Source organism: Cervus elaphus, chromosome 18 (assembly GCF_910594005.1).
Source record: "Cervus elaphus chromosome 18, mCerEla1.1, whole genome shotgun sequence".
Lineage (NCBI taxonomy): Eukaryota > Metazoa > Chordata > Mammalia > Artiodactyla > Cervidae > Cervus > Cervus elaphus.
Window position 1 is genome coordinate 109,876,578 of NC_057832.1, and position 13,454 is coordinate 109,890,031.

General features: G+C 34.7%; 1 protein-coding gene and 1 pseudogene across 5 annotated transcripts in view; both read right to left on the reverse strand.

Moving 5' to 3' along the window:
- Positions 1–13,454, reverse strand: part of BRAF (B-Raf proto-oncogene, serine/threonine kinase) — a 162,358-nt gene that overhangs the window by 54,329 nt on the left and 94,575 nt on the right. For 3 of the 5 annotated variants that reach the window (XR_006334923.1, XM_043872314.1, XM_043872316.1), the window contains exons 6-9: positions 11,655–11,803; positions 10,669–10,788; positions 8,169–8,328; positions 1,646–1,682 (exon numbers count right to left, since the gene is read on the reverse strand). Coding sequence is in view for 4 of the 5 variants with exons in the window: in XM_043872314.1 (XP_043728249.1) it covers positions 1,646–1,682; positions 8,169–8,328; positions 10,669–10,788; positions 11,655–11,803 (466 nt within the window). In the remaining variant the exon portion in view is untranslated. Of the gene's footprint in view, positions 1–143; positions 264–1,645; positions 1,683–8,168; positions 8,329–10,668; positions 10,789–11,654; positions 11,804–13,454 lie in introns of all 5 variants that reach the window. The other 2 variants (XM_043872318.1, XM_043872315.1) reach the window with 2 other exon arrangements.
- On the reverse strand, positions 12,103–12,221 carry LOC122674916 (annotated as a pseudogene).

Below are 13,454 nucleotides of genomic sequence, written 5' to 3' on the forward strand. Positions count from 1 at the left end.
GAGCATTCCAGCCAGGCCAAGCAGAAATTTAGTACTGAAAACTCTCACACTTACAAACACACTGTGAGGGTGAGACACAAACAGTATCTGTTGTTTATATTTAATTTGCTTTGGGTGAAAACAAGAAAGAAGAGCCCAACTACCTCTGAACACTGGGCCAGGCTCAAAATCAAACACTATTTCACTGGGGACAGAATGTAGGAGGGGACTGGGAGTCCGGGATTGGTATTTCCGAAGACAGCGCATCAGCTGGTTCAAAGGGGCTGTTAGAAGAGAAAGAGAGGGGCAGGCAAACACAGGAAGACAGACACAGAAGAAATGAAAGAAGTCACGGGGAATAAATAAGATGAGTTGAAGCCTGCTTCACAAAATAGTTCTGGATGTTTAAAAAACTGCTTATTTTCATAAAATTCCAATCATTCTTTTAAAAGTGATGCATATAAAGGATAAATGCTGTTTGATTTTTGGTACTAAGCAGGCAATTTTTATGACTAAGTTAACTCTGTGATGCTAACATGATGGCAACATTTAAATGCCAGATGTATTGGGCAAAATTGTCAAAAGCCACAGCTATTAAGACATACGAAAGTCAAACTGGCAGCAACATTAATTGGTGGGTTCATGGAATAACAAACAGGAAAAAAAAAACACTTTTGTAACTATGTACTACATATAGTAAATACTAACTCCAAAGTACATAACACAGGGTTATTATTTTGGCAGGTCCACAAGTATATAGAAACATAACAAAAGATGGTTCATGCAACATTTGACATAAAGTATCTCTGCATCTGGGCTTAGATATTTTGAATATAAAGCAGGGTCACAGTGAAGAGACCGACTCTAAACAAAGTATGTGGGCATTGCAGGGCTTCCTTATTAAATAGATGACAGTTGAAGAGGGAAGCATAAAGGACCACCTGGAAGAAAACTTCAAGACTGTTTCAAACAGCATCTCTTACAAAAAATCTTATGGGGGTAAACTCTTATTTTAAAAAGTATTTTCTAAAGTAATGTTTTGCTATGACCCCAATATTCACTGGGTGCCAGAGTAAACAGCTGATAACAATTCTTTAAGAAATCTCAATTCAATTTCTCATTTGCTTATTTTATTTACTGGACTAGTAAAGAGGGGAACTAGGCTTTTCTATTAGGGGTCCATGCTATAAAATGCATCTTCCAGGGCCTTCTAGAAAGCTGAAGGGAAGTAGCTGACAGTGTCTATCAAACTGACAAGCTGTAGCAGGTAATTCCAGGGATTTTCCCCAAGAATGATTTAAGAAAGTCAAGTTTTAACTGTTTGTAAGCTCAGTCTTTAAGTATTAGTGGAGATAGTTAGGAATAAAGTGGGTAAAATAATTAAGATTTCTCTTTGATAACATTTTAAAAATTGTAGATGTCACATTTAAGACTCCCCTTTTATGTCCTCTTTTTCCTCTGTTTCTAGAGTTAAAATTTAAAATCAGTTAAAATTTTATTAGAGACAAATGATAATTACTAAGAAAAGCAAACAATTTTTATTTTTCTCTATGTATTTTTCTCTGTGTCTGTGTTTCATGAAAGAAGCAAATATAAAGGAGACAAGCAGCAAAGCAATTGCATTCTTCCCCGTTTTTTTTTTTTTTTAATTGAAATCACTACTTACCTCCATCACTACGAAACCCTTGGTCTCTAATCAAGTCCTACAAATAGATAGTAATGTATACGTAATCAAAGCATATGATAAAAAGGCAACAACATTTTATTTTCCACTAAGCATTAACAGAAAGGTGAATTCAAAATAATACCTGTCTTATAAATTACTTCACAAAACAGAAATAATATGGAATTAACTAGTGAACATGATAAAATAAAAACTCTGAAACACTTGCCAACCTAACCCTAGATTGAAGGGATTATTAGTCCTGATCAAATGTTGAAATCCATTTCAGGCCATTCAAAACCAATGGCTGCATTAATGCTTAAAAACATTCTACTGGCACATATTAAGAGCCATAAAATGTTCATACCCTTTGATCCTATAATTCCACTTCTGGTAATTTTTCCTAAAGAAATAATTCAGAAGAAAAAAGTGATATGCACAAAGATGTTTAGTGCAACATTATCCATTATACTAAAAAACACCAGAAATAATTACTTCCCTATTTTAGGCATACTGCCATTTTCGGCATACTGACATACATTGGTTAAGTAAATTATAGTGTGTCAATTCAGAACATACTATGCAGCTACTAAAACATACTACTAAAACAGTTATGAAGTTTGAATCATGAAACATGTTTATAATTAGAAAAGGATACAAAATTAAGTATACACTGATACAATCATAAAAATATAAATGTTTAAGGACACATTAGAAGGGAAAAATTTTTTAAATTGTCTTTATTATTAAAATACAGCTTTTTATAACAGATAGTGTGAGGCAGGGCAGCGGGGGAGGAGTCTACTGGCAATGCAGTGCAATTTGGACCTTGACAGACATAACTTAGTTTGCCTAGTATAACTGATAAGAGAGACTGACTGAACTGCCTCAAATGTCTCTAAATATGCTCAAAGGCTTATAAGCTAAAACAAGAGAACATTCTTTGCAGATGCATTTCTGCCATGTTCAATGTACTATAAAAAACCTTTAACATTCTGTACAGAATAATCAACAAATACTCATATCTGCAAATAAGGTGCTAAGTGTTAGCGGTTGTATGACTACCCATAAATATAAAATCATGGTGGTCTCACTAACTTTGAGTTCTTGAGAGCTTATCATCTAAGAAAGATATACAAACACAGAAATTACATAAAAATAAGAGCTTAGGAAAACAATAAAAAAATGTGCCAACGTTGCTTAGTTAATTGCCAAATAAACGGTATACGTAAAAAGATTCTTGGTGCAACATAAGTTCAAAGGATAAATAAACAACTATAGAACTTGGTCACTGGTGAAGCATTTGAAGAAGTTAATCTAAGAGCTGGAGTTTGAGCGGTAGATAGGAATGCAGAAAAGCAGAGGGGGAATTCCCTGGTGGTCCAGGACTCTGAGCTTTCACTGCTGAGAGCTGGGGTTTAAGCCCTTATCAGGGAAGTACGATCCCATAAGCTGAGCAGCGCTGCCAAAAAAAAAAAAAAGAAAGGCCTTCTGGACAACCTGCTGCTAATAACCACCGAAAGGTTGTATTTCCCAATCTTAAATATGTTCTTAAAGCTCTCTGACAATCTTTTTCTATGTGGTCTAGGTTAAACAGGACCTTCTAGTATTCCGATAGTGGCTATTTCAAACTTTCCCCCAATTTCCTATGGTTCCTTTCTTAATTACTGCTCTTCTCCTTTTTAGCAGGATAGAGAAAACAGAAGCTATCAAAGAACATTCTGTTCTGTCTCTATATCTACAAACATCTGCACAATAATATTAGCTATAGTTTCTGAATTCTTTTTTTGTGCCAAGAATAATCATCACTACATGGGGTAGACACTGTTAGCCCCAAGGTTAACTCATCTGCCCGTGGTCATTCTGCCTCTAAAGAGCTGCGGACCTAGCTATGTTCACCTTTAACTCCTCATAGCCCCTGAGGAACATCACTTCCAAGTTCAAGGAATTTTTATTTACTACCTTAATTATTCCTTCTCTTGTTCTTTTGAACCTCTCTCTTTACTTGCTTCTTCCCCTCAAGTTACAAGTATGCTCAAGTCTCTCATGTGACTGCTTCAGTCTATGGCTTTCATCATTCCTTTGCAGCCAAGCTTCTCAAATCTGGCACTGAATCCCACATCTTTACCAGCTTTTGCTCTCCTCCACTAGACCTCTAAAACAGCTCTCAATGACATTAAAATGACACTGTAACTGCCCAGTTCAATAGTTATATTGAATGTATTCAATAGTTCTATCTCATTTGAGTCTCAATGGCCAACTGCCATCAGCTACTTCAGCATTCTTGAAGTCCCCATTTCTCCCTTTGGCTTCTTCAACACTACTTTCTCTTCTTTGTTTCAAACTAAATTTAGGAAGAGGAGCCTATAATGGAGACAGAGAAAGACAGTCTCTGCCTATATCTCAAATGTTAATGATCACTGGGGTTGCATTTCTACCCTCTTCAATTTACGTAATCTTGAAGTAATAATATCATTTACATCCATGACTTTAACACAAATAGGCTAATTATTTCTAAATGTGTATATCTACTCAAGGTCTTTATTTCAACTGCTACTGGATTTCTAAACCAGTAAAGATCCACAGACATCTTCAAGTCAGTATGTCCAAAATAAAAGTTAACATTTTCATTTCTACAAACCCTGTTCTTCCCTAGGCATTTCTATCCTAATCAATCAAATAAATACTATGTAGTCACCTAAGGCAGAGAATTCTAGGCATTGTCTTTTTTTATCTCTCATCTCCCACTTCTCTCCTCTACTACTAGACAGAACAGCGACTGACTTTAAGAAGAATGGCCAGGTTTTACCCCATTTCAATCATTTATCACCTGTGTGATCTGGAATAAGTTTCTTGACATCTCTAAATCTAATTTTCTTAACAGTAAAAGAAGGAAAATAATAGCACTTAACTTACAAGTGTTTATGAGGATGGAATAAGAAAATTTATGTACTTGAAAAAGGACCTAGCACATAGTAAGCATGCTATTTATAGTATCAATCTTAACAATCGTGTCTATCAAATCTCTCACTAGATTCAAAAGATTTTTCTAAAGTAAAGAGCTGACCACCTTCTTTCCCACTCAGTTTACTGGACCCTTTACTATCAACTACTACACAGACCTCAGAATAATACATGTCATCTTCCCTACAATATCAAGTATTAACTACATCCCACATAAAGGTACTTCCATACTTCTGCACATACCATTTCCTTAACAAATGCTCTTCCTTCTTAAAACCCCTAGCACTAGGTACTTAATAAATTCCTACTCCTTCATATTCATCGTTCATCTTCTACAATCTGGCTTAAATGTGGTCTCTTCTCTGCTAAACTTGACTGTCTTTAATCAGGTAGAGTTCATCCCCTTCTATAAACTATCACCTTATATTTTTGTGTTTATTTATTTATATGTCTGATTCATCCATTAGACCATGACCTCCCTGAGGGCAAAGACTGTGTGCTAATTCATCTTAATTCCCTATTCTGACACAGTGCCTATCCCACAGTAAATATTAAATTTGGTTTACTGGAATAATAAATGACAAATAATGACTGAAACTGAAATGACTGAAACTGAATGAAATGCTAAAAGGTTTATATTTTATAATCAATGGGAAGTAAACAAAAGTTTTATAACAAAGGAACAGATGGTGATTGAAGTCTTACAATAAATAATAAAACAGAATAAAACCCTATTCTGACAGTAGCAATTAAGAATGTAAATGGACAGAGAAATCAATGGCAGGAAACTTATACAGCAGATTAATGTCATAAGTAGTTCAAGTGAAGAAATATGGGCCCAAATGGTGGTAGAAAAAACAAATTTGAGAAACATGTCAAAAGGAAAGGTGATATTTATGGGGAAGATGAAAAGGCAAGATATAAACATGACACTCCAAATGTTCACGCCCAAGAGAACAGGAGAATTTTAGTAACACTAAGACATAAGGAGAAATACTCTAAAAGAATGTTAGTTTTGAAAGTAAATACAAAGTTTACAACTTTGAACATACTGACAATAGATCTAACCTAGAAATAAGATCTGATTTCATATTTCACGCAATCTCCTTATTCACTTATTTCCCTCTCCTACTTTTTTCCCCCTTTGTATGTGGATCTGGCCAGATGGAAGAAGCCCTTCTTAGTTGAGAAAAATTGGTATTAAGAAAAGACTACTTTAAATAAATTCAACAAAAACAGAAAAAAAATTTCATAGTAAAAAGTAGGAAGAAAGTCTGACTTGGGAATGTATCTTGAAAAATGAAATTAAGATTGATAAAAAGTTTATTTTCATCTACTTCAACAAAAATATTAAGTTATAATGTCAATAATATGCTAATTCTTAGAATTAATACAGAGGGAATCAAGGTTTTGTTGGTCATAATATCAAACTTACAACAGCATAAACTCTCAATTTAACATTCATCTTTCACATCATAATCAATCATTTCTATAAAAATTTTAAAGGGATTTCATCAGTTCCCTCAATGACTCCATCAATCCTTTGATATTTAATTCATTTTCTTTTGAAAAGCCTGTTCTCTTGTCATCCTTTAGACACTTACTCTCTTTTACTGTTAACTGGACTAATTCAATTCTGCTGTATCCTTATTTCCCAATGACTTTTCACTGTCTTCAATAAATCCTTAAAATCTTTTTTTTGTTGTCAGACTAGCAATCAGTCTGCTTTATTTTTTCATTGTAATGTTGGATAGTGATGAAAAAGGGCTGGAATGAAAGCTAGTATTAAATGGGGAGGGAGGGCTATGTGGGTAGAGACTTACTAGGGGAGTCTGTTAATTAGTGAATATTTTCCTGTTAGGATAATTTTGGCTCCTTTACTCAACCTTATGAGGACTCACAGAAGGAATGCCTGTATAATGAGAACATTAGGCTCTTTAGAGAACAACAGGCTGTCCTCTAGCATACATGACTCCTCAGTAACTTCAGTATCCTGCTCATCTGGGTAAACAGTTTCAGATTTCTTTTTAAATATGATTACTTCCCAATGCAAACAAATTTGGTAGCTTTTCTGTTTTGTTGCTTATTACATTCAAAGATTAAGGATAACCCACATTTTTTATTCTAAAGTACAAATTATCGGAGAAATGATCCTGACCCCACCATAGCTCAGATGTCAAGGGCTCTTTATTCTCTTCAGGAATTTGGTTATCAGGATGATACAGCTGAATGAACCAGTCCTTTTGGAGTGATCCTGTGTATGTCAGAATTTATTTTTTTCTCAACTCTTCTTTCCCTTTTGTCTATATATGGGACTGGCAAAAAACAATGGGCTGGCCACCTGCTTTACTGAAGTTTATCAGAATAAAGCCTCACCTGTTTGTTTAAAATATATTTATTATCTATGGTTGTTTTCACATTAGTGACAGAGTTCAACAGTTGTCTTTAGAGATCCCAAGATCCACAAGCCTAAAATATTTACCATCTGGCCCTTTAAGAGTTTGCTGACCCTTGGTCTGTATTATGGGAAGTAGACCTCTGCTTTGTCTTGTAAGCCTTTTATTAACACAAATATTTTTTGATGATCTCTTAAGTTAGGTCATCACCTAATAGTTCCTATTCTAGGCAACTATATTGGGAATGGTTTTTGCTGTCCAGAAGTTAAGGTTAAATTGAAGAAGTGATACTAAGGTACATAATTAACTTCCAGTGTGTAACATAAACTAGAAAAGGAAAAAATTCAAGAGTGATCAGCCAGAAGTAGCTAAAATAACTGATGTGTATAGAGATGGAGTACAATGGTATGCTGCTGCTGCTGCTAAGTCGCTTCAGTCGTGTCCGACTCTGTGTGACCCCACAGACGGCAGCCCACCAGGCTCCTCTGTCCTTGGTATTCTCCAGGCAAGAATACTAGAGTGGGTTGCCATTTCCTTCTCCACAATGGTATACTCAAGAAAGTAAAGAAGGTAAATGGTAGCTTTGCACGAGAAGTACAAAAGTAATGATTAGTCCTTAAGGGTTATTTAACTCAAAGCTGAACTAGAAATTTAGGTAAAGATTTCACATTGAAATATGCAAGTATATTCTTATTTTTTCTATACCTTCAAATGGGTTAAGTGGATTGATTATCTGTTAAATAAATGAAGATAAGACTTTTACAGAGGTGTCATAAGGAAAAAAACAATGAGAATAACTCTATACTTTGGTACCAGGTTAAATATTTTATGCCATCAGAGAAGATGACAAGATTTTTCTGATCTGTAATTCATGAAAAGTCTATCACTTATACTAACTGTGATAAATGAAAAATGTTTTCTGATTTATATTATAAATCTATATTATAAATACACACAAAAAGATTAAAATTAAGTCAATATATTGAGAAAGGGCATGGGAGAGAGGAGAGAGAGACACAGACAGACACTAACTTCTAGAGAGAGAGAGAAAACTAAATTTACAAAACAGCTGACAGAACTAGATTCCCCAAATCTGTGGTCCAAAAAAACAGCAGAAAAATAAACACACTTGAATTTTCTAGATTCGGACACTGCTGGATACTTACATCAATATTGACGGGTTCTATTGTGTTTATATGTACATTTGGAGCTGATGAGGACCGGTCTCGTTGTCCAAACTGATTTCGATGATCTTCATCTGCTGGTCGGAAAGGCTGTGGAATTGGAATGGATTTTGAAGGAGACGGACTGGTGAGAATTGGGGGCCTGGAAAAGTCAAGTGATTGGAAGATAAGATTTAGAGCAACTTTCTAGAGATAGATAACATAGAAAAGTGAATTATATGAAGATTTTGTTTTCATATTCTCAAATAAAACCTTAAAATACAGGTAATGGCAGTAATGGCTTTTAAAAGAATTAAGTTTAAAAAACTAATTCATGCTTACAACTAACACCAACAAAGCTGGTTTGCTCAAGCAGACCCTCCATGAGGTATCAATGATAAGAACACTGATTTTATTCAGAACATTCCAGAGACATCTACAAATGGCTAGAAATTACCTGTGGTTAATCAGCTGAAGAAACTTGTTCTTTAACATTATACAAAAATGTTCAAAATACACACTAACTGAATAATGTCTGCTAATTGTTTCTACCTTTGCCATTTCTTGATAGTTGAAGTTACTAAGATGTAATTTTTATGGAAAGTATTAGGAAATCATAAATCTTTTAAAAGCACACGTGTATTTCATGTATCTATTGCTTTATACAAGAGGTGAATTAAAATCTTGAACAAAAATGGCAAAAATAATTTCCAAATTCAAAAGATTCTCAGAGTGTCAAATCTCTCAGAGTTTGAAATGTTTACCATGCCCAATAAATGATACAAGACACACAGAAGAATAATACATTAAACCTTAAAGCAAATTTTGTAAAAATTGCTCTTTGAGGAAACTGTGACAGACTGACCTATTTTGGTAGTGTGGATAAAACAAAGTCTATGATCTCTCACTGCCCCCAAAATGAAGCTGGCATTCACAGAGCATATTAAAGTTTTGAGAATAGATTGTAAACACCCATGAGAAGTCTGTGCCCCTCAGAAAGAATATCCAAGGGAGGTGAGAAGTGAGTACCACTTGATTGATGAGGTGCGACTCAGTGAGCTCCGTCAGGACCAATGAATGATTCAATGCTATCAGCTTCTCTTCAGAGATTGGTTATTGTTGCACCCCATCTTATGCAAACTCTGTAACTAATCAGCAGTATCAAGTGGTTAATAAGACAGCCAGAAAGACAGCTGAGGGAATAAAAAGACATTTTTAAGAGGAGAGAGGGTTTAAAGAGGAATGAGAAGAAAATATAGTTTTGGACCAGATGAAGGTCGGAAGAGTCAAAAAAGCCAACTTGTGACAAGAAGCTTCTAAATTAAATATATTACTAGAATCTGAACCATACCCGCTTATGAGCTTTACTTCTTTGAAGCACCCTTTTAAAAGGGTAGGGAAAGAAATGTTAACTTTAACTGTTTATATTAACTAAATGAATCCACTTAGAACTGAAATAAAAATAATTGCTCTATTGGTCCTTTTTATTATGATTAATTGATTAATTTTTAGTTTGTGACAAAGCTGTGCTTTTGCTTTAGACAGCCAATAACAGCCTTTGGCAAGGGATTTTGGGAGCAGGTAAAAAGAATTTTAAAATGACAGTATTAGCTTTAAGAAAGTTTTGAAACACACATTGACTTTCTATATACTTAGAGGCTAATTTAAAGTCTCAAGGCAGTGACACACTTTATGTCAGAACTTAAAAGTAGAAAAAGCCTTAACTAACTACAACTGTAGAGGGTGGTCAATTAACATAATTGATCTGGTGTAGTGACAGCAAGTCATTCTCGAAACTTAATAATAAAGACTATGATAGCAACATGTAGCACATAAGTCAGAAATATGTATGCAAAGGACACTGGTCTTTACATAGGAAAAACAAAAATCTGGATTAAATCTGATAAATGTTATTATCAAATCTAAAGAAAATGGATAAACTAGAAAATGAAGATAAGCTGTTTCTGTCCTTCTCTTCTCCCCCCACCCCCTGGTCCCACCATCACTACTGCGCTCTTATCTCCTAGACTCATTCAGATTCCGGAATTCTTTATGGTCCAGTTCAAATCCCACTTTCTTGATTAAATGTTCACTACTCTCTCTATTCTCTTTTGTAAACATCGCAATATTTATCACATAGTTTAAAATAATATATCATAAATTGTAGATTATAATTATATTTAGCTTAAAACTGTTGGCCATTTTCTAAATGGAAATCATATACTTCTGTATCTGATATTAAAAATAAAGCAAGCACAAGGCAGGGACTCTAAATTATTTGTTGCTTGATTTTTTCCAAGTATGGTCCTACAACAGTCTATGTCAGTTTTAACCCTCTGTATCTGTATCAAATGTATGACAGGTGTGATGAGTTACCTGAAAAAAAAAGTCCTTAATTTAATTACCCAAATGTTGGAAATGTTTCAAAGCAACTAAAAGTTTAAAAAAAAAAAAAAAATCAGCTCAAGTAGCATGTCACTGAACAGCAGGAATCAAATCATACCCAATAGAATCGGAGGGGGGTGCAGAAGGGGATGAGCCACATGGAAGGGTAGTCTCTGCTAAGGAGGCCTCCTCCTGTGGTATTGGGTGGTGTTCAAAGAACTTGGAGACAAACAGCAAACTGTGAGGCAAAAACAAAAACAAAACAAAACAAACCTAACTTGTGCAAAACCCAGAAGCTTCATACACCAGAATACATTAAAGAGTTAACAAAAATATCTGAGCTCAAATTGCATTTTCAGGAAAGACTGCTAAATTCAATTGGCTGTATTTCTGTCTGATAGCTTAGGGTAAAAAATTATACTCTACTTTCAAAAACAAGCTAAAACTAACTATTTTAGCTAAAACTAATTGTTCTATATAGCACATTTCTACATAGTAGAGAGGAAAAATTATGCTTTATGGTTAAGGAATTAGAAGAAAATGTATCTATTGCTAAAAGGTTACATTATTATCATGTACTTTAAACTACTGAGTGGAACTCTCCCTAATTCCAGTGATCAAAAAATAAGACCTTAATAGCAGTAGTGACAATACACACAAAAAGATTAAAATTAACTCAATATATTGAGAGAGGGAGTGGGAGAGAGAGAGACACAGACAGACACTAACTTCGAGAGAAAGAGAAAACTTAATTTATAAAACAGCTGACAGAACCAGATTCCCCCATCTGTGGTCCAAAAATATAAGTTAATTTAATTTAAACACTCGAAAACCATCTTAAAGTGATATCTATGTATGTGGAAGGGATCTTATATTAATTAAAAAAGAATATGAAACATAAATGAAATGTCTAGCAAACCAGAATTACAATCTGAAAGTGAAGTACTGGCTACACTATCTAGCCAAACCTCAAAAAACTTTTGTTTTTTCCCTGTAACAACTCTTCTGTAAAGAAAATTTCCACGGACTCTAAGACATACTAGTTTCACATTAAGAAAAGTTAAATGTAAAGTGGCAGAAAAGAAAAATTTTTTGATTACTTACTCTAGTTGGTCATAATTAACACACATCAGTGGAACCTCTGTACTACAACGCTGGTGAAATTTATAACCACATGTTTGACAGCGGAACCCCTGGAAAAGCAGCTTTCGACAGAAGTCACAAAATGCTAAGGTGAAAAACGTTTTCCGTACCTGCAAAGTAAAACATCATGGAGGATTCTGTAAGAATCTTTTTAGAAATCAACTTATACTCTCTTGTTTAAAATAACAAATTTTTACTATGTTTGTGTTAGTCGCTCATTCGTCTCCAACTCTGTGACCCCATGGACTATAGACTGCCAGGCTCCTCTGTCCATGGGATTCTCCAGACAATAATACTGGAGTGGGTAGTCATTCTCTTCTCCAAGGCGATCTTCCCAACCCAGGGATCAAACCCGAGTCTCTTGCATTGCAGGCGGATTCTTTACCGTCTGAGCCATCAGGGAAGCCCAAGCCTATAACACCTGGTATTCCTAGGCGGTCTCCCATCCAAGTACTAACCAGGCTCAACCCTGCTTAGCTTCTGAGATCAGATGAGCTCTGGCGCGTTCAGGGTGGTGTGGCTGTAGACTTACTATGTTTACATCATGAGAACCAGCTTAACCACAAAGAGTCTAAAATGAAACCAGGGGGTTCAAGGTAACAGATGGACTACATGAATTTATCTCCCACCCACTATTCAATTAAACTCAGAAGTCAAGAAGATGGGAGATGAATAAAAGACTAGAAGCTAATTTCAAGCTTTACTATATAAGAGTACAGGAGAAGGAAGTAATAGAGGTGAAAGAACGAGTGAGAGTACACTTGAATAATTCTACAAAGGAGTTAAGAGATGCTTATTGGTGTTGACACAAGAAATAATAGCATGCTTAAAGTTACAAAGGTATGGAACAGAGGAACCAAAAAACCCACAAAAACCAAAAACACTTCCGAAGAGAAGAGGAAAGAGGGGGAAAGACTGTCATGTTACAGATGATCTAATTTCCAATGGAACTGGCATTAAGTAAACGATGTCTAAAACTGATACAGAAGTTGTGACCTAAAGTTATTATTCAGTAACGTGAAAAGAATCACTAGAAGAGCTTAAAACAGAAACCATTAAAAGTTAAGAATGTAATTATGTTGAATTGGTTCATAGAGCTTTTCAGGTCTACTATATCCTTCTACTTTTCTATCTATTCAATTGATTTCTGAGAGTTTGATATTGAAACTCCCAACTAAAAATCTTAATTTATCTACTTAAGAAATAATTGTAATATATAGTGGAACTATATATAACCTTGTTCTATATTTTCCAAGTCTCCTATGTCTTTTTTCAAATTTAAAAAAGAAAGAAGAAATAAAAGGAAAAGAATGGTTTCCTCTATATAGTGGCATTAGAGGCCAATAAGGGTTGGGGCAACCCCTTTGCACTATATTAAAAACTATATACATTTGATTAAAATGCAATATACTTTGATTAAAGTGTTAAAAAGTTACAAAAGAAAAAAACTAGTTTATAATTAAAATTATATGAAAATCAGATTAACCCTACCTAAACTTGTTAACTTAGGACAAAGGATAGGAACATCACCTAAAAGAAGGTCAGAACTACGTTTAACAAATTATCAGTTTGTTAGAGGATCAGAACACCTCAGTGTATCTGTGACCATCCCTCTATGTGATGCTGACAGGGCAGCATGTAGGAACTCCATGTCAGAAGGCAAACACGTGTCACATAAACACAACTGTGCTAGGGAGGTTCTATCTTGGTAATGGACAAAACCAGAAATTGTTTACAACTGTTTGGTTTGTGTATGTAATA